The sequence below is a fragment of the Salmo salar genome, chromosome 10 (assembly GCF_965601325.2).
Source record: "Salmo salar chromosome 10, fSalSal1, whole genome shotgun sequence".
In the NCBI taxonomy this organism is placed as follows: domain Eukaryota; kingdom Metazoa; phylum Chordata; class Actinopteri; order Salmoniformes; family Salmonidae; genus Salmo; species Salmo salar.
Genome location: NC_138300.1, coordinates 20,445,216 through 20,465,000, shown reverse-complemented (window position 1 = coordinate 20,465,000; position 19,785 = coordinate 20,445,216). Strand labels below are relative to the sequence as shown.

At 44.4% G+C, this 19,785-nt stretch overlaps 1 protein-coding gene across 6 annotated transcripts in view; it reads left to right on the top strand.

Moving 5' to 3' along the window:
* LOC106613723 (protein strawberry notch homolog 2) overlaps nt 1–17,279 on the top strand; it is a 118,755-nt gene extending 101,476 nt beyond the window's left edge. For all 6 annotated transcript variants that reach the window (XM_014216274.3, XM_014216273.3, XM_045687465.2 and 3 more), the window contains 16 exons: nt 2,974–3,150; nt 3,352–3,449; nt 4,100–4,182; nt 5,523–5,699; nt 5,831–5,952; nt 6,136–6,267; nt 6,528–6,663; nt 7,537–7,649; nt 8,446–8,517; nt 8,632–8,740; nt 8,834–9,049; nt 9,641–9,735; nt 10,232–10,324; nt 10,943–11,074; nt 12,913–13,180; nt 13,362–17,279. In XM_014216274.3, the coding sequence (XP_014071749.3) occupies nt 2,974–3,150; nt 3,352–3,449; nt 4,100–4,182; nt 5,523–5,699; nt 5,831–5,952; nt 6,136–6,267; nt 6,528–6,663; nt 7,537–7,649; nt 8,446–8,517; nt 8,632–8,740; nt 8,834–9,049; nt 9,641–9,735; nt 10,232–10,324; nt 10,943–11,074; nt 12,913–13,180; nt 13,362–14,377 (3,039 nt within the window). In that variant the 3' untranslated portion in view covers nt 14,378–17,279. The remainder of the gene's footprint in view (nt 1–2,973; nt 3,151–3,351; nt 3,450–4,099; nt 4,183–5,522; nt 5,700–5,830; nt 5,953–6,135; nt 6,268–6,527; nt 6,664–7,536; nt 7,650–8,445; nt 8,518–8,631; nt 8,741–8,833; nt 9,050–9,640; nt 9,736–10,231; nt 10,325–10,942; nt 11,075–12,912; nt 13,181–13,361) is intronic.
* The last annotated feature ends 2,506 nt before the right edge of the window (nt 17,280–19,785 follow it).

Genomic DNA, 19,785 nt, shown 5'->3' with positions numbered 1-19,785 from the left:
CATCCTGTACCTGTCCCGCAGGTGTGATGTTTGGATGTACCGATCCTGTGCAGGTGTTGTTACACGTGGTCTGCCACTGCGAGGACGATCAGCTGTCCTTCCTGTCTCCCTGTAGCGCTGTCTTGGACGTCTCACAGTACAGACATTGCAATTTATTGCCCTGGCCACATCTGCAGTCCTCATGCCTCCTTGCAGCATGCCTAAGGCACGTTCACGCAGATGAGCAGGGACCCTGGGTATCTTTCTTTTGGTGTTTTTCAGAGTCAGTAGAATGGTCTCTTTACTGTCCAAAGTTTTCATAACTGTGACCTTAATTGCCTACTGTTTGTAAGCTGTTAGTGTCTTAACCTCTCTGGTATCAGTGGGACGATAGCGTCCCACCTCGACAACAGCCAGTGAAATTGCAGGGCGCCAAATTCAAAACAACAGAAATCCCATAATTAAAATTCAAACATACAAGTATTATACACCATTTTAAAGATACACTTCTTGTTAATCCAACCACAGTCTCAGATTTCAAAAAGGATTTACGGCGAAAGCACACCATGCGATTATGTTAGGTCAGCGCCTAGTCACAGAAAACCATACAGCCATTTTCCAGCCAAGGAGAGGGCTCACAAAAGTCAGAAATAGCGATTAAATGAATCACTAACCTTTGATCTTCATCAGATGGCACTCACAGGACTTCATGTTACACAATAAATGTTTGTTTTGTTTGATAATGTCCCTCTTTATGCCCAAAAACCTCAGTTGAAGTTGGCACGTTATGTTCAGTAATCCAAAGGCACAAAGCGCGCTCTCAACATCCAGACGAAAAGTAAAAAAAAGTACAATAAAAGTTTGTAGAAACATGTCAAACGATGTTTAAAATCAATCCTCAGGTTGTTTTTGACATAAATAATCAATAATATTTCAACCGGACAAAAGCTTCGTCAATAGAAAAGGAGAAACAAAGGCGCGCTCCTGATCACACGCTGGTTTCATGTCTGGAGATTTCCACTGTCCACTCATTGAAAGTGCTGTATCTCCCTCATTTTTCAGAGTAAAAGCCTGAAACAATGCCTAAAGACTGGCCACATGTAGAAGAAGCCATAGAGCTCGTTAACTATGTCCTAAGTCTTTGTATGGTGGATAGGCTTTCAATGGAAAAAGTCTTTCAAAATAATAGTACTTCCTGGATGGATTTTCCTCAGGTTTTCGCCTGCCATATCAGTTCTGTTATACTCGCATACATTATTTTAATAGTTTTGGAAACTTTACAGTGTTTTCTGTCCAAATATACCACTTATATGCATATCCTAGCTTCTGGGCCTGAGTAGCAGGCAGTTTAATTTGGGCACGCTTTTCATCCAAAATTCCGAATGCTGCCCCCTACCCTAGTGAAGTTAACGACCGTTCCACAGGTGCATGTTCATTAATTGTTTATTGTTCATTGAACAAGCATGGGAAACAGTGTTTAAACCCTTTACAATGAAGATCTGTGAAGTTATTTGGATTTTACGAATTATCTTTGAAAGGCAGGGTCCTGAAAAAGGGACTTTTCTTTTTTTGCTGAGTTTATTTTAGATCCTTCAAAGTAGCCACGCTTTGCCTTGATGACAGCTTTGCACACTCTTGGCATTCTCTCAACCAGCTTCATGAGGAATGCTTTTCCTACAGTGCTTGAAGGAGTTCCCACTTATGCTTTTCCTTCACTCTGCGGTCCAACTCATCCCAAACCATCTCTGCATCTCACAAAGACACGGCCGTTGGAACCAAAAATCTTACATTTGGACTCATCAGACCAAAGGACAGATTTCCACCGATCTAATGTCCATTGCTTGTGTTTCTTGGCCCAAGCAAGTCTCTTCTTATTATTGGTGTCCTTTTAATAATGGTTTCTTTACAGCAATTTGACCATGAAAGCCTGTTGCTTGAACTCTGTGAAGCATTTTTTGGGGTTGCAATCTGAGGTGCGGTCATGAACGTATCCTCTGCAGCGGAGGTAACTCTGGGTCTTCCTTTCCTGTGGTGGTCCTCACTAGAGCCAGTTTCATTATAGCACTTGATGGTTTTTGCGACTGCACTTGGAGAAACTTTCAAAGTTCTTGACACTTTCCGGATTGACTGACCTTCATGTCTTAAAGTAATGATCGACTGTCGTTTCTCTTTGCGTATTTGAGCTGTTCTTACCATGATATGGACTTGGTCTTTTACCAAATAGGGCTATCTTCTGTATACCACCCCTACCTTGTCACAACACAACTGATTGGCTCAAACGCATTGAGATGGAAAGAAATTCCACAAATTAACTTTTAACAAGGCACACCTGTTAATTGAAATGCCTTCCAGGTGACTACCTTGTGAAACTGGTTAAGAGAATGCAAAGCTGTCATAAAGGCATTTTTTGGTTACTGCATGACTCTGTTATTTCATAGTGTTGATGTCTACACTATTATTCTACAATGTAGAAAATAGTAAAATAAAAACCCTTGAATGAGTAGGTGTGTCCAAACCTTTGACTGGTACTGTATATGTCTATATTATGTGTTGTGTGTGTGTGTGTGTGTGTGTGTGTGTGAGAGAGAGCGCGATAGCATGTAAAAATGAATTCTGATCAGTCATGGAAATAAAAGTGCTGAAAACAAATTGTTTCCTGTTTAAAAAGATGGAATGTAAGCTATGAAGGACAAATACTGGTGTTTTGGTGCAGGTATCACCAACTAGCGCTAAAATAATATATTTAACTTCAGATTCCCCCCCCCCCCCCCCCCCATCACTAATGTGCGTGCAGGTAGGTAGTGATGTGTGATTTGTTTTTATGTGGAGAAATGTGAGCGGTGACTGCATTTGTTTGTGTGTAGACTGTGTGACTGCTAGTAAATTTACCTGTGTGTGTGTGTGTGTGTATCCAGTGAAGTGTGTGTAACTGCCCTGTTACAGTATGTCTAAAGATGTGAGTGCTCGTGAAGTGACTGTGTGTGTCCTCCTCAGTGGGCGGAGACTCTGGCCGTGTTCATGCGTGCTGCGGATGAGCTGTGTCTGGTCAGCAGGAAGTCCCTGTGGGGTCAGTTCTGGTCGTCTCACCAGCGCTTCTTCAAATACCTCTGCATCGCCGCCAAGGTCCGCTGCCTGGTGGAGCTGGCCAATAAGGAGCTGGAGGCTGGCAAGGTGAGACTGACCAGCACTTGTATTAATTAATTCATCCTTTATTTAACCATGATTGTCATTTAGATGGGAATCTCTGGCCAATAGGCGTTATCACAATTATCCATGCATTTGAATGGGAAAATAAAATAGACCCATGTTTTTCCTTGTTGCTATGTTTAAGTGTGACGCCCTTCTCATGTGTCTTGTTTCTCCCCTCCCCAGTGCATTGTGATTGGTCTGCAGTCTACAGGAGAGGCCCGAACCAGAGAGGTCCTGGATGAGAACGATGGACACCTGGACAGATTCGTATCCGCAGCAGAGTAAGTATTGTGTCCTTGGCTCTCTGAAGCCTTGGTTAAGGTAGAGTATTGGAGCAAATTGATCTTTGGTTCAGCCCTGACTCAAACCTCACACACAACACCACAGCTTTCATCTAGTGTAACTGGGACTTTTCTGTCTGACGCACCTGTGGTTTTCACATTAATAATTTGTCTGTTGCCGGGTACATTACCAGTTCCTAGTTAAAAGACATTCCATTTGTCACTCTCCAGCTTCAGTCAAAGGTTTAGTCAGAACCCTTCACTTTTCTCTCTTAAACATCACTACCTGAGGGTGTAGGATGAATCTTCCCCTAGACACTGATCCAAATTAAATTAATCTGTTTTCCCAGCTAATGGTTAAGGGCTAGGATTTGGGGAGGTTAAGCTGATCCTAGATCTGTACCTGCAGTCATGTTCTACCCGGGAGCATACCTAGGTGTCAGGATGGAAATTACCCTCTCTGTCTGTCTGGACAGTCTGTCTGTCTGGACCGTCTGACTCTGGGAGACATGAAATGTATAAGATAAGGTCAATCAGAGCTTGTCACTCACATCTCTATAACCTGTCAGAACTGTCCTGACATCCTGTCAGCCTTCCACAGTGGTAGATTCAGATGATAACCTTCTGTCTGTCTGGTCTTTTCTCCTCAGGGGGGTGTTCAAAGCTCTGGTACAGAAACACTTTCCCTCTGAGAAGCCGAGGAGAGAGAAAGCGCCTGGAAACAAAAGAAAACGTACGTCAGCTAAAATACTAAAAGCTCTGCGCTCCCCTTGTGAGGTGCTTTGTCCAAATTAGCATTTGTGTTGTCAGGTCAAGAGTTTGCATATATAACAGTGGTGTAACAGTATTCGTACCGACGTCCCGTATGGTACGGGACCTCGCTTCTGTCCACAATGTGAACTCAAACTAATACATAACAAAAACAAGGCCTATGTGACGTGCATATGCTGCGTTGTAGGTCTCTACCTCATCAGTAAATCTAAGATGATTCTGTTAAAACAACTAGAGCCTATGCCCACGTTGTAATCAAAGTTCAAATCTTAATTGGCACATTTCAAAATGTCCTTTTGTGAGGAGCAGACGGGAACTAGTTCTGTACGATGGTGAGTGGTTTGGGAACATTTTGGCTTCCCAGTAGATTACAACGACAATGGACAGAGTTGTGGATAACACATTAACAGTATGATGCCATGCTCAATGACAATAGCCTATGCAGCTGCCAACACCTCAAATATGTTGACACATTTACATCGACGACATCCCTGTATACAGGAGCAAGACGGAAACTCTTAACATGATGACCAAACCAGCTCCGCGCATGCATGTTGATTTTGTCTATCCCTATTGGACGTGTTCATGACACACAGGTTAAAATACCAAAACCAAACTATATTAAGGTCGAAACACACAGAAAACATAGCTAGCTTACTGTTGCTAGCTGATTTGTCCTGCGAGATTAACATTGGGTTGTTGTTTTACCTGAAATGCGCACAGTATGGTCCTTGAGTCACACAACATTGTGTGTTCTCTACACCGACAATTTATCCATAGATAAAAGGGGAAACCTAGTTAGTTTTTCTTTGATTAATCTTGTCTCATTCATTCTTCTTCTGTGGATTTTATATGGCGGTTGGCAACTTTAAGGTGCATTACCGCCACCAACTGGACTAGAGTATGGACCTCGTCCATACTCAACTGGACTAGAGTATGGACAACGTCATAACGGTTAAATTCCCACCTCCTACATGGTCCCACCTCACAGCATCCGAGTGGAAACTTGAAAGGCCCAACATAACAATCCGGTCACAACAGACAATGCCAGGAACCTTGTGGATGCTGAACATTATGGGTGGCATTTAATTTTCCAGTTGTACCGAAACCAAACCGTGTGACCCCAAAACCACAATACGTGGTGAACCGTTACACTCCTATTATATAATGATAATATAAATTTTATTTTTATATGTCGCAAAGTGTTGCCTCATCACGTCCGGTCAAAATCTCATCATGGACTATTCAGGTGAAGCCACTGAGCCACAGTCTGAATTCACTCATGTGCGCTCTGTCCACTAGGTAAGCCCAGGGGCCGGCAGCCCAAGTTCCCAAAGCACACCATGGTGGATCCGGGGGGTGTAATCAACATCAGTGACGACAGCAGCACGGACACGGACGGCATGGACACCGACTCCAACTCCTCACCCGACTCCCTGCTGGACAACAACAACGACGACGACGTCATCTTCGTCGACAGTAAAAACACTTGGCAGACATTTGGGGGGCATCTTGCTGTGGTCTCTCCTTGGTGGTTTTATGACTGTGTGTGACTCTGGTTACAGTCGTTAACATGCCTCTCTGTCTGGGGTTGGTTGGGTTCTCTACAGCAAGGATAGAGGAGATGAAGCAGGACCTCCTGAACAAGATCGCTGACCTGGGGAAGGAGCTACCTCTGAACACTCTGGATGAACTCATCGACAAGTTGGGAGGTCCAGAGAAAGTCTCGGAGGTACGTACCCCTATGTTGCAGAGAAGTGTCCTTTCAACCTGATAGAAAAAGAGTACTCTGAAAGAGAGACGTTTGAATGAAGTATTTGTAATGTAAGGGCTCCATCAGAAGAAGGGTGAGATGAATGTTGGATACAAACTGGGCTGTACGTTCTCCGTTGACGCCTTCTAACCTCTCTTGTAGATGACTGGTCGTAAGGGGCGTGTGGTGCGACGGCCTGACGGGAGCGTGCGCTACGAGTCGCGTGCGGAGCAGAGCCATACCATCGACCACATCAACCTTAAGGAGAAGGACCGCTTCATGTGCGGAGAGAAGGTGAGACACTGGACTGGACCGCTATTTGAGCACCAGGCAACCTCTCTAGAACCATTCAACATGTATCACAAGTGGCTGAGTGTCGAAGGGCCTCGCTCACAAAATGTGTTTGTTCTTGTTTCGAAAATCACAATCCTGTGATATGTTATGACAGCATACAAAGGCATTATTCTGTGGTCTGTCTTGCAGTGTTAGTGTTTTTTTTCTATCCGCTAACCTCCGTCCCGCTCTCCTCCACCCCTCTCTCCTCCACTCCCCAGCTGGTGGCCATCATCTCAGAGGCGGCCAGCTCGGGCATCTCCCTGCAGGCAGACAAGCGGGTGAAGAACCAGTGTCGGAGGGTCCACATGACGCTGGAGCTGCCCTGGAGTGCAGACAGAGCCATTCAGCAGTTTGGTGAGTCTGGAGAGGACCAGGGGTTAAAGGTCAGGAGTCAGTTAGGTTAAGTTTAGAGGTCGTATTCATGGTTAGGGTCAGGGTTAGACTCTCGTAATGCAGGTTACACACACACACTGTCACTCAGTGTGTGTAACCTGTAATCTCTCTTCACACAATCCACTGCTAGCTGGTTTCACCCTAGCCTGATGAAATGTAATTTCATTAGTATCTGCTGCCTCTTCAAATGGCCTTCCCTAAAGACAGATTTCATAATTTGATGTATATCAAATTAAAATATGTTTTGTCTTTTTGGACCTAAGGAGGCGAGACATTCTAATGATTAGAATGAGTCACTTTTATTAATGCTGTGAAACTTAATTTGGAGGTGGTGCAGTTTTGTCTGGATGCAGGGAGAGAGGTGTTCAACTATCAGAATAATATAATTAGCCTTAATATCCGGTGCTGTCTGCTAGATATACAGCAATTTTGCACCCAACAACAGTGAAAAGCAGGCCTGTGTACACAAACACACATTGCGGTCTGTGAATGAATTGTTTGCAAGTAATTAACTGACTTCCCGTCAGCCGTGCTCCCTTGGGGAGCAACTTACTGTGTGGGTTGGCATGTGTGGGGCCTGATTGACAGACACGATTTACACTAACAACAATACACACACACACAAACAGTCAGGAGGCCTAGGTGTTCCAGGAAAAATATGTTCCATAGAAAAGATGTGGTGGGTGGCTCTTAGTAAGACACTTCTCTATTCAGAGACAGATTTACCAGGAAATCATCCTCTGTTCATACATCATTGAAATCAACCTAACCAACTAGTTCCATCTGAGTCAGTCTGTTCTGACTGGTCTTCCTCCTCTGTGTGTGATTCACCAGGTCGTACCCATCGCTCCAACCAGGTGACGGCTCCAGAGTACATTTTCCTCATCTCTGAGCTGGCCGGGGAGAGACGCTTTGCCTCCATCGTGGCCAAGAGACTGGAGAGCCTGGTACGTGCGGCTCTAGCCTCATCTACTCCACATCCCATAAGTCTGTGTTTTACTGGAGTGAAGATTGGTATGCTGAGCTAATAACTTAAGAGCAGAGGCCACCCTTTTACTAGTATATCTCCCCTAGTCAGAGTGCTAGGACTCTTCCCATCCCCCCCACTATCCCAGCCCTCACCCTGTCTTGGCACTGCTCTGTCCTATTGACCAGCTGCTCTGAGTCACCTGAGGTCACATAAACACCTTTCACGCAACATTTCAAACCCGGGAAATGCCTCCGGTCCTCCTTTGGTCTGAATAATAAGGTTATTTTCAGACTTTGGAACACATCCAGGTCTGGGTAATTATATGAGATTCCTATGAGACAGTTTTCCATATTGTAATGTCTTTACTCCAGTCATTTATTTGCCTTTTCTTTCTGAAGGGAGGTGGGAGGGAGGTGTCTCTGCCAGCCTCAGAATGGGTTATGTCATGCCAGGACCTAGCCTCTCTTCTTCGCCTCCCTCCTAGCCACTGAATACATGTTTGGCTGCCTCCAGATGAGCAGTGACCTCATATCTGGCAGAAACACCCCTTTGTTTTCATCCCAGAACATTCCTTTGTGGGCACCAGCTAATGCAGCAGCAGCTGGCTTCAAGTGGACCTTCAGTCACAATCTGCACAACATTTGACATGTTTTGGCAGTGGTGTCAATTCAGTGCCTCTATGCTTTAGGTGTCTGCTGCAGTTGAGAAAATTGTGTGTTTGTAGCTGGTGATTCAGTAAGGCTTTAGTGCTAACAGTGTGTTCCTATGTCCAGGGTGCATTGACCCACGGTGACAGGAGAGCCACAGAGTCCAGAGACCTGAGCAAATACAACTTTGAAAACAAGGTATGCACTGGCTTGAATTATTCCAACAGAGATCATTCTTCGGCTTGTATAGAAGCCAAATTGGCATTACCTGACATCTTAAATGACCTGTATCCCTATTTGTATTCTCTGTAGTATGGTACCAAGGCTCTAGATAAGATCACCAAAGCCATCCTGGGTCACATTGAGAGCAAGGTGTCCCCTCCCAAAGGCTACCCCGGGGGCGATGCCCTGTTCTTCAGAGGTATGTTGAGTGCGTGTTTCGGAATGTGTCCCAAACATTATGCAAGTCCTGTCCAAAGCTACATTGAAATAATGACTTTATTCCCTGTTTCAGACATGAAGCATGGCATGATGGACGTGGGCATCTTCTGCAAGGAGCCTCGCTTTGGTCTCAGTACTGAGAAAGACTGCAGCATCACCAAGTTCCTCAACCGGATCCTGGGCCTGGAGGTCCACAAGCAGAACTCTCTGTTCCAGTACTTCACTGACAACTTTGACTACCTGATCGAAAAGGACAAGAAGGAGGGCAAATATGACATGGGCATCTTAGGTATAGACTTCCAACACTCACTCTAGGCAGCATTTCTACATTACATTATGGAGACTCTTAACATGAGGTGGTAGTGGCGCTTGGATATTTTATGTCTACACATAAAACCTGAGTCAATAAAAGGGTGCACTTTCCCTTATTTATTTTACTAGGCAAATCGGTTAGGAACAAATTCTTATTTACAATAACGGCCTCCCCCTTGCCAAACCCTAACCCGGGCGACGCTGGGCCAATTGTGCGCCGCCCTATGGGACTCTCAATCACAGCCGGTTGTGATACAGCCTGGAATCGAACCAGGGTCTGTAGTGACGCCTCTAGCACGCAGTGCCTTAAACCCCTGTGCAACTTTGGAGCCCCTTAGGTTGTATAGTAAAGGCCAACTATATACATTTAGCACCATATGCTGCACAGTATTGCAAATGAATAGCATTCCACATGCCAGTCAAAGAAATCCGCCGTGCTGCATTTGGCCTTCCTAGAATATTTTTCCATGAACAGAAGCATGAGGCTGATTGCTTGTGATGGTACTGAGGCTCTGTATAGAGATGATAGATATGTCTCCTGACTGGAACACTGTGTCCTGTCTTTCAGATCTGGCCCCAGGTAACGATGAAATTTATGAGGAGAAACAGGAGACCTTCATGACAGTGGGTAACCCCCAGGACGGACAGGTCGTGCTCTACAAGGTAGGCATCGCTCCTATGGTACACTGGTACATTATTCATGTACAATAGGATTATCGATCTATATTTTTGCAGTGGCGCCTCATACCAAATGTACATAGATTTGCAACTAAATCAGTGCTGCTGTTTGAGCCTCTTCTCTGGCCTGAAAAGTAGACATTACATCTCAGAGACTAAAACTAGAAATAAAAACAAAACACTTCCTATCATTGACACGACAGAACAAGAGAGCGGTGTTTCCCACATACACAACCAAAGAGGCAAAGAGATAATTACTAGTGTCTCCGGCTTCCTGCCTTGCCTTCGCTGCAGGCTAACCTAGAGTTGACGTTTCAAACCAACACAACCAGGACCGAGATCTGTGCATGCGGGGGGGGGGTGTGTTTGGGCACAGAGTTTTGTGTGTTAGAATATTGACTCATGCCCATAGTGGGTACTCTGCATATTGCTTTCCCATACAGCTACTCTAACCTTTTCCCTCTGCCTGTCACCCTTATAGATCAGCGTGGATAGAGGGATGCCCTGGGAGGAGGCCTACGAGAAGGCCCAGAACCTCAACAGTCCTGACGAAGGCTTCTATCTCTCCTACAAGGTGAGTCTAGCTGGCTACCATAGAGCAGAGAGCGATGCTCTGCATGTCCCAGCACGCACACTGACGCAGTACCAGGAAGCCTGTGATACTGTGAGTCCCTGTACCTCTTCAGGGCTCAATCAGCGCTGGAACAGCTTCCAGACTGGCTGTTTCCCAGAGGTGAATGACAGTTCAGATGGGTCCAGTTTCCTCTGTTCAATTCTCTGTTCTCTGGATTTGGGGCTCTTTCATCCCACATCAAGGGAGTAGAATGGAATTGTGAACCTAAAGAAGGATCATTTATTCAGTATTAATTGTAGTGGCAAGAGTGAACAATATACACTGTCTCGTCCTTTCTGATGTTGGATTTTCTTAATTATACTGTAGTCACATTCACTTGGTTCATACTACAATTCAACAATGAAATTACTATTCAGTCTTCAATTACCCTCCGGGCAAACACTTCAACACTGCCTGTGTCCCAGTTAAACGCAGTATAAATCTTCCGCTTCTTTCTTGATTTGATTTATTGGTGGTTTAAAACAATTGTACAGATGGAGTTCAATGTGCCCAGAGGAAAACACATTAAAGTATTTTACAGAACTTTAAAATCATTTCCGTCTCCTATGTGTTCCTCAGTTGCGGGGGAACCACCCTTGTGTGCTATTGGCGGAGCAGGGCCGAGGGAGGAACTTCATCGTCTACAAGCCCAACATCGGCAAGCAGGCCCACCCCGAGAGCCTGGACAACCTGCAGCAACGCTACCGCAAGGTAGGTCTGTCTCACACACACACCGTGCACACACAGGGACACACCCACACGGATAGCAGTCTGTTGGTCGGCTGAAGGAACAGCTATCGGGTTTACTGACATGCACACAGGTTTCCACTCGGAACATGGCAAAGAGATTTCTCTTTGTTGTTTTGTGGGAAATGTCTCTGTTGTGGTTTTCTGTAGTGTATGCTTCCCTCTAGTGGAATAAACAAAGTAGTGAAACAGGAAATACAGCCCTGTTTCTATCCTGTAATGTAAGGTCCAATATAAACTGCTCAAAAAAATTAAGGGAACACATCTTAGATCTGAATGAATGAAATAATCTTATTAAATAATCAATGGAAATCCAATTTATCAACCCATGGAGGTCTGGATTTGGAGTCGCACTCAAAATTAAAGTGGAAAACCACACTACAGGCTGATCCAACTTTGATGTAATGTCCTTAAAACAAGTCAAAATGAGGCTCAGTAGTGTGTGTGGCCTCCACGTGCCTGTATGACCTCCCTACAACGCCTGGGCATGCTCCTGATGAGGTGGCGGATAGTCTCCTGAGGGATCTCCTCCCAGACCTGGACTAAAGCATCCGCCAACTCCTGGACAGTCTGTGGTGCAACGTGGCGTTGGTGGATGGAGCGAGACATGATGTCCCAGATGTGCTCAATTGGATTCAGGTCTGGGGAATGGGCGGGCCAGTCCATAGCATCAATGCCTTCCTCTTGCAGGAACTGCTGACACACTCCAGCTACATGAGGTCTAGCATTGTTTTGCATTAGGAGGAACCCAGGGCCAACCGCACCAGCATATGGTCTCACAACGGGTCTGAGGATCTCATCTCGGTACCTAATGGCAGTCAGGCTACCTCTGGCGTGCACATGGAGGGCTGTGCGGCCCCCCAAAGAAATGCCACCCCACACCATGACTGACCCACCGCCAAACCGGTCATGCTGGAGGATGTTGCAGGCAGCAGAACGTTCTCCACGGCGTCTCCAGACTCTGTCACGTCTGTCACGTGCTCAGTGTGAACCTGCTTTCATCTGTGAAGAGCACAGGGCGCCAGTGGCGAATTTGCCAATCTTGGTGTTCTCTGGCAAATGCCAAACGTCCTGCACGGTGTTGGGCTGTAAGCACAAACCACACCTGTGGACGTCGGGCCCTCATACCACCCTCATGGAGTCTGTTTCTGACCGTTTGAGCAGACACATGCACATTTGTGGCCTGGAGGTCATTTTGCAGGACTCTGGCAGTGCTCCTCCTGCTCCTCCTTGCACAAAGGCAGAGGTAGGGGTCCTGCTGCTGGGTTGTTGCCCTCCTACGGCCTCCTCCACGTCTCCTGATGTACTGGCCTGTCTCCTTGTAGCGCCTCCATGCTCTGGACACTACGCTGACAGACACAGCAAACCTTCTTGCCACAGCTCGCATTGATGTGCCATCCTGGATGAGCTGCACTACCTGAGCCACTTGTGTGGGTTGTAGACTCCGTCTCATGCTACCACTAGAGTGAAAGCACCGCCAGCATTCAAAAGTGACCAAAACATCAGCCAGGAAGCATAGGAACTGAGAAGTGGTCTGTGGTCACCACCTGCAGAACCACTCCTTTATTGTGGGTGTCTTGCTAATTGCCTATAATTTCCACCTGTTGTCTATTCCATTTGCACAACAGCATGTGAAATTTATTGTCAATCAGTGTTGCTTCCTAAGTGGACAGTTTGATTTCACAGAAGTGTGATTGACTTGGAGTTACATTGTGTTTAAGTGTTTCCTTTATTTTTTTGAGCAGTGTATATACAAAAAAGTGTTTAACATAAGAATGTTTTATATGGGGTTCCCCTCCTAGGTGACCCCAGACCAAGCCAAGGACAGCTGGGAGAGCCAGTTCAACTTCTCCTTTGGGAAATGTAGCCATGCTAACTGGAACGGGAAGTGTAAGAAGATCGAGGAGGGACAGGAGTGTCTGCAGGGTATGCGTCTGCGCCAGTACCACATGCTGTGCGGGGCACTGCTGCGCGTCTGGAAGCGTGTGGCTGACGTGGTCTCTGACATCACCAGCTCCAGCATCCTGCAGATCGTACGCCTCAAAACCAAAAATAGTAACAAGCAAGTCGGTGAGTACACAACAACTTCATGCAATTCACACACACACACCCCATCACTGAATGTCTTGGCAAATGCGTTTTTTCAGTGGCCAAAATCAAATGGCACAACAGGCTATGCTGCTATCGACTGAGCCAAATGATCAACTTGTATAAACGAATGTAAACCTAATACCCTCTCTTTCTCTCCTAGGTATCAAGATCCCAGAGAACTGCGTGGCCCGCGTGCGAGTGGAGCTTCTCAAAATGGATGAGGAGGTAAAGAGGAGGCGCAAGGAGAGGGAGCAGCATGCCCAGGAGCAGAGGCTAGCCGAGCAGCGGCAGCTTCAGGACATGCACCTGCTGGCCAAGCCCTACAGCCAGCCCCAGAGCCTGTCTCAGAGCCACAGGACTCAGAACTTCTACCAGAGCCTGAGCCTGACCCAGGCCAAGCCTTTACAGGTCAAGCCTCTACTACAGCCCAAACCTCCACAGGTCAAACCCCAGCCCAGCCCGATCAACCAGCTCCCCAGCATGGCCAGCATCTTCTCCCACTTCCCCCACTACTTCCCCTCCCTGCCCCCAATGCAGCACGCTCCAACCTCCACCACCAAGCCCTTTCGGGTTGGGGAGGAGGTCCTGGACCTGACGATGAGCTCCTCTCCCTCCCCAGATAGCACGGAGGGAGGCCTGGGCCTGGTCAGCCTGACAGGGGGCTCCGACTTTGACCTGGAGAGACTGATATCGCGGCACGCACTCGCCGCCCAGAACACTGCACATATTCTGCAGCAACCTCTACAGCCACCGCTGATCAAACAGCGGCAGCTACAGTCGCCACAGCAGATACAACCACAGCTACAGCAGTGGTCAGATCAGCCTTTAATCAACAGCGCCCACCAGGACTACTATATCCTTGACCATCCAGACTCTCTGCCTTACTCTCTGTCCAGCCAGACGGCTACTAACCCCTCCACCTCTTCTACCTCCTCCTCTTCCTCCAACACAGTGGCTCACGTCTCGTCCTGCCACCTCTCGTCCCCCTCCACCCCCTCTCACTTTTCCTCCTCGGCCCTGGCCCCCTCAGAACAGCAGCCCCTCCCTCTAGCCAACAGCCACTGCAGCACGGACACACTCATCAACGCGCGCGAGGTCCTTGACAACATGATGCGGACCAGTGCGGACCGCCAGTCGGTTATCCAGTACCAGCCGAACGAATGGGACTCTGCGTAACAACCTCTTCAATGTGTCTGTCTGTCCTCTAGCTGCTGAGCGGGAACGCTCCCCTCAGGGCCTAGTCACACCACTGCCTGTCCTGTGCTCTTCTCCTCCCCATCCCTCTCCAGGCTCTGGATCCACAGGCCAGGGGCACGTTCACTAGACCAAATGGTTTGGTCTCATTCGGAGATGGTGAACGAATGACCCGGGTGGAATTGGCCGGGTCCCTTCATTGAGAGAGCAGGGGGGCTCAAAACCACAGTTTTACACCGAGACTTGACTTAATGAAGAAACACAATTCCACCTGGGTTTGATTTTGTTTTTAAGACTATCAAAAGCGCATGTGCTTTTTAAATGATCCATCACAGTTGGAATTGTGTTGCTTTGTTGAGGAAATCACAGTGTATAAACATATTTTTCTAGAACCACAGCTTCCCCTACTGGTTATGTTGGGTATCATTGGTAACGTTGCTGGCTTCCAACTGCCTTTCATGCACATCTGTTGTGTGTTTACTTTTCTGTGTTGCCTCATCGTCATTGCATCGACTTGAATTGGGCTATCTTGCAACGCTTGGTTTGTTTAAACCAAGGGCTCCACTCAAAAACTTCAAACTGGAAAAATCAACACAGGGCAGATTGGTTCATAGGGGTGAAATGTTTTAGTTTTAGCCCCTTCCTCTCCCTTGTGTCCCCCTCTCCCTGCGGTTTCTATCATCACTCACTCCTGTCTCTCGCTTAAAAACAAAGAAGGGAGGGGTATAGAAAAGTCTGCCATTGTAACAGTGCCTTTGGAAACCTACTTAAATGTAGTCTTTGAAACCCATATAGGCCTAATGTATAGATTTATACTCGAAGCATTGGCATTTTAATTTATTATATTTGTATTTAACTTACCCACTGTTGGATCTATGATGGTGGTGGGCCAGGGATAGCCCCCACACCACAACTCAGTATGTGTATGTCTGTCTGTGGACCCTACACTATAGTGGTCTCTTCAGCCCATCGGCAGACTGTTCTGTGTTGGAATCCTGCTTTCCCAGGCCTTGTGATAAACCGAGAACAGGGGTTAGATGGGATAGACACTGCTGGTTTAATGCAATTGGGTGGATGGTTTTAAAATGGTGTCAAATATCCTACTTTAAGTCTACACAACATTCATCCAACGATGTGACCCATGGTTTGCTTTTCATTTGAAGCTCTCAGGAAAGTGTCGAGTGCATTTGTTATTTTGTTTTGTTCAACTTTCTGACCAATATTAATATGAATATTTGTTTTAGTCCATATTATATGTATATCGTATATTACATTTCAGAATCTGTGAGATCTGTCTGTCTTTGTGAAATGGATGCACTGTAATTTGTTCATGAAAAGCCTGGGTAAGTTCAACCAATCAAAAGCAATAAACAAGACATTTTGAATAGCAGATGTTTTAGAAGTCTAAGTACTGTTTATGCTCCACAGCCGAAGGTTATAGATTCACCTGTGCATGGTAAGAATTGTATTCCTCTTTCTTTTTGTTCTACTCGTAGTCTGTAGTTAAAGACATCTGAAATACTTAGGAACTTTGTATAAACATTGTGATGGGGATAAAAGCAATGTGCTCTTGATGTTTTTGTCATCCTTGTTATTATGATCATTATAATTGTTATTTATATTTAAGGGACATTTTGTTTTTAGATTGTTATCCTGATGATACTTTAGGTCAGGGACGTTTCTAGTTTTCAAGATTATAAAAACAAAAAAATAAGTTTATAACCTGCCACCAAATAATATTGCACTGTGCTGTACTGCTGTACAGGGTTGTTTCTTTCCAGTTCTTTTATCTGATTCTGCTTGTGACTTAAGTAGAATTGTTCCAACTTTTACAGCTTCTGCCAGAACTTTAGAATGCAAAGAGATACCAAAGTATTCCACCCCCCTGTAGTTACTGGCTAGATCTGACCTATTATAGCAATCTCAGGAAGAAATCTTAGACATGTATTGATTGGTGGGGAGTTAAGATAAATGTTATTGTTTTCCCTAACAACAGTGGTGAAACTAACCAATACACATTTTAGTGCTGTTTTATTTCTTCATTCTGTGCTGCGACTCTTGCTGTATTTATTATAATTTTTTTAATGTTTTTTTATGTTTGAGACTTGTGATGGGTTTGTTTGTCGGTAAGTGTTGTGAATTGTTGGTGATTTTAAGTGTTTATGCGATCTTAGGGCAAAGATCAAACTCTGTTTCTTTTATGGAACATTATCTTTTGTCCTTTTTTTTGTTGTTTAATACATTTTAATGCTGACAAAGATTTTGAGCAGATTTGCACTTGGATATACTTGTATGTGCAGATTCTTTACCCACTTTCTGACAGATTCAAACATACCCCAGACATCCAATAGCTCAGGCCCGTGTTCTCGTAGTTACCCATCTCATAGCCCTCTCTCTTCTGTGCTTCAGATTGTCCTAAATATATTTCCTCATCAGGCACATTCCAATAAATCCAAAAAATGTCTCAATCTAACAGTTTGTGTCCCATGCTTCACCTATGGCATAACGCTCACGTGAAGTAATATGCATTATAAACCTGGGGAAACGGACAAACACGGTTTGAAAAAATTTACTGCAATTTATCTTTTAACTAGGTCTTTTTCATTTTCCTAAATTTGCACTAAGAATGGCATAATCAAGTTACTGTTGTCTGTTAACATTGAGAGTTGCAAGCTTGTTGTATTCCTGACCTTTTGATGGATTGCATTTTTGTATACTGTAACCATCCTTGTTTCTTCAGCTTAAAAAAAAAGTAACCGTTTTTTTTGAAGTATCACATTAAAATAATTTATTGCTAACAAAAACAAAACAAAAAACATGCTACTGATTGTATGTATTTTTAAACAAAGGCTATTTTTTCTGTATAAACTGTGTTCAGCACTTATTCTGGGTTGTGCTTTTGTTTTTCTATATATTTATAATTTAGATCGAAATGTATATATTGTAAAAAAAAAAAATTGCCTTTCAACTAATTCTTTAAAGGTTTTCTACTCATAACAAAAGGAAGGAATATATCATAGTGCAATCTTAATTTTGTAAACCAACAACAAATAAAAATGAAGATTGCGAAAATGGTGTTTACCTTTTTTTTATTGTGAATAAAGACCTTCTGGAGTGGCTGTGGCCTATACGTGCATAATCGAACACATTCTTAGACAGATGGTGATTAATACTTCCGTGGCTACGGCTCCGTTTACACAATTCTGATATTTTCCATTTACACAGCCCAATTCTGATCTTTTGTCCAATTACATTTTACATTTTAGTCATTTAGCAGACGCTCTTATCCAGAGCGACTTACAAATTATTGTGGAAAAGGTTCTGAATCGGCTGCCTGTGTAAACGCAGCCTAAGGCCTTTATTTCATGCGACAGACTGACTTTACTATGCAGAGTCCTTGCAAGTACTCACATCAAAGGAGTGATGTGACTGATTTTAGAACTACTTGGGTTAACTCCCAATGCTTCCCCAAATAGAGGCAGTACCAATTATGTGTATATAAACCCTGGATTGTTGATGCTGTGTATTGGCCAATTAGAGGCTTTGAAGCCACTTATTCTATAGAGCTGGGTTTCCCAAAGTCAGTCCTGCCCCCCTGTTTTGGTTTTTGCCCTAGCACTACACAGCTGATTCAGATACCCAAAGCTTGATGATGAGTTGGTTATTTTAATCAGCTGTGTAGTGCTCAAGCTAAAAACTAAATGTGCACCCAGGGAGGGCCCCAGGATGACTTTGGGAAACCCTGCTATAGAATACCACAGTATGACCCATAAATCCTAGAGGTCAAACAGGGAAATGGTTCCAATCATTTTTCCACCGTTCATTTTTCCCATAGGGGATTTTAGAAACACTTCAAATAAGGGCTGTGATTCGTGTAGGCTTACCCTGGTGTGAGGTTTTGATAACCGTGTAAATATCTCTAGGAAAAGGTGATCAATATATTCACCTGGATTTATCCTCCAAAATAAAACCGTAGTCACATTAGCAGCTGATTATCGTAAAGAACTACAAATGCCATGATGGTCGGGACGAGACTGCTGAATCGAGGCAAAGGAAAGAATCTCTGGATTAACTGTTAGTTAAATGTACTAATGAATAAATAGGTTAGATTCACACAACCTGTTAGCAAAGGTATCTGCTAGAGATGACGTGCAGGGATTTGTAGTTTTACATTATGCTAATTTGCATTTTTGAATCGGAGATTTACATGCTTACCAAACCGTCAAGCCAGGGTAAGAATACACGAAACAGCCCCCTAGTGTTTCTAAAATCCCCTATGGGAAAAATGATTGGAACCATTTCCCTGTTTAACCGCTAGGTTTTCTGGGTATTATGACACTTCCACATGGCAGCCGGTGGTTTCAAAGCCTCTACTTGGCCAATTACTAACATTAGCTGTGAATGACTACTCCTGAGATGTACCAATTTGGTACTCCTCAGAAAGTGCAGTCCTCCATAGGAATTAATTTTTATTTTACCTTTATTTAACTAGGCAAGTCAGTTAAGAACAAAATCTTATTTTCAATGACAGCCTAGGAACAGTGGGTTAACTGCCTTGTTCAGGGGCAGAACGACAGATTTTTACCTTGTCAGCTCGGGGATTCAATCTTGCAACCTTTCGGTTACTAGTCCAAAGCTCTAACCACTAGGCAACCTGCCACCCCAGATTGGATTTCTCAGGTATTTCAATGTTTCAAGCACAAAATTACATGATCTGTTCACATAATATAATTTAAAAGTATGCATTAAGGTGTCTGTAATCGAACATACTTGTCAAAAATGAATGTAGGTATTAATAAATCCATTTATATAGATTCCTAAATGGCTGCGTGGTGGTTTAAACACAGCGCCCCCTGTCAGTCATCCAGGATTTATACACATTGGGCAGTACAGTTGTATCTTTTCTTGTAGTCTGTCTGTATGTAAACTGTTTTATTGTTTTTACAAATACATTTGACCTTTTGTAGAGTAAAATGATCCCCCCTATTTACTGGGCATATAAACAGTTGGGTGTCATGCCTTGATAATCCATAGTTTTATGTTCCAAATGTGACAAACATGACCAAGTTTGTAGGTCTACATCAACACACACAGGCAGCGTTTATACAAACAGCCCAATTCTGCAGCTGATCTGATTGGTAAAAATAACAATTAGTGGATAAAAATCTGAATTAGGCTGCCTGTGTAAACTCAACAATAGCCACTATAACTGACCCCAAATTAAGCTAGTTCTTTATGGTCCCACTTATATCTAACAAATTTGAGGCTTCAAAAGCATTGTTCACACTGCAGGCTTCAATGCTCAAATCAATGTTGTTTTTCAAATCCGTTTTGGAATACTGACTGTCCAAACAGCAAGTTAGAAGTGATCAAATCGGATTTGTGTGTTC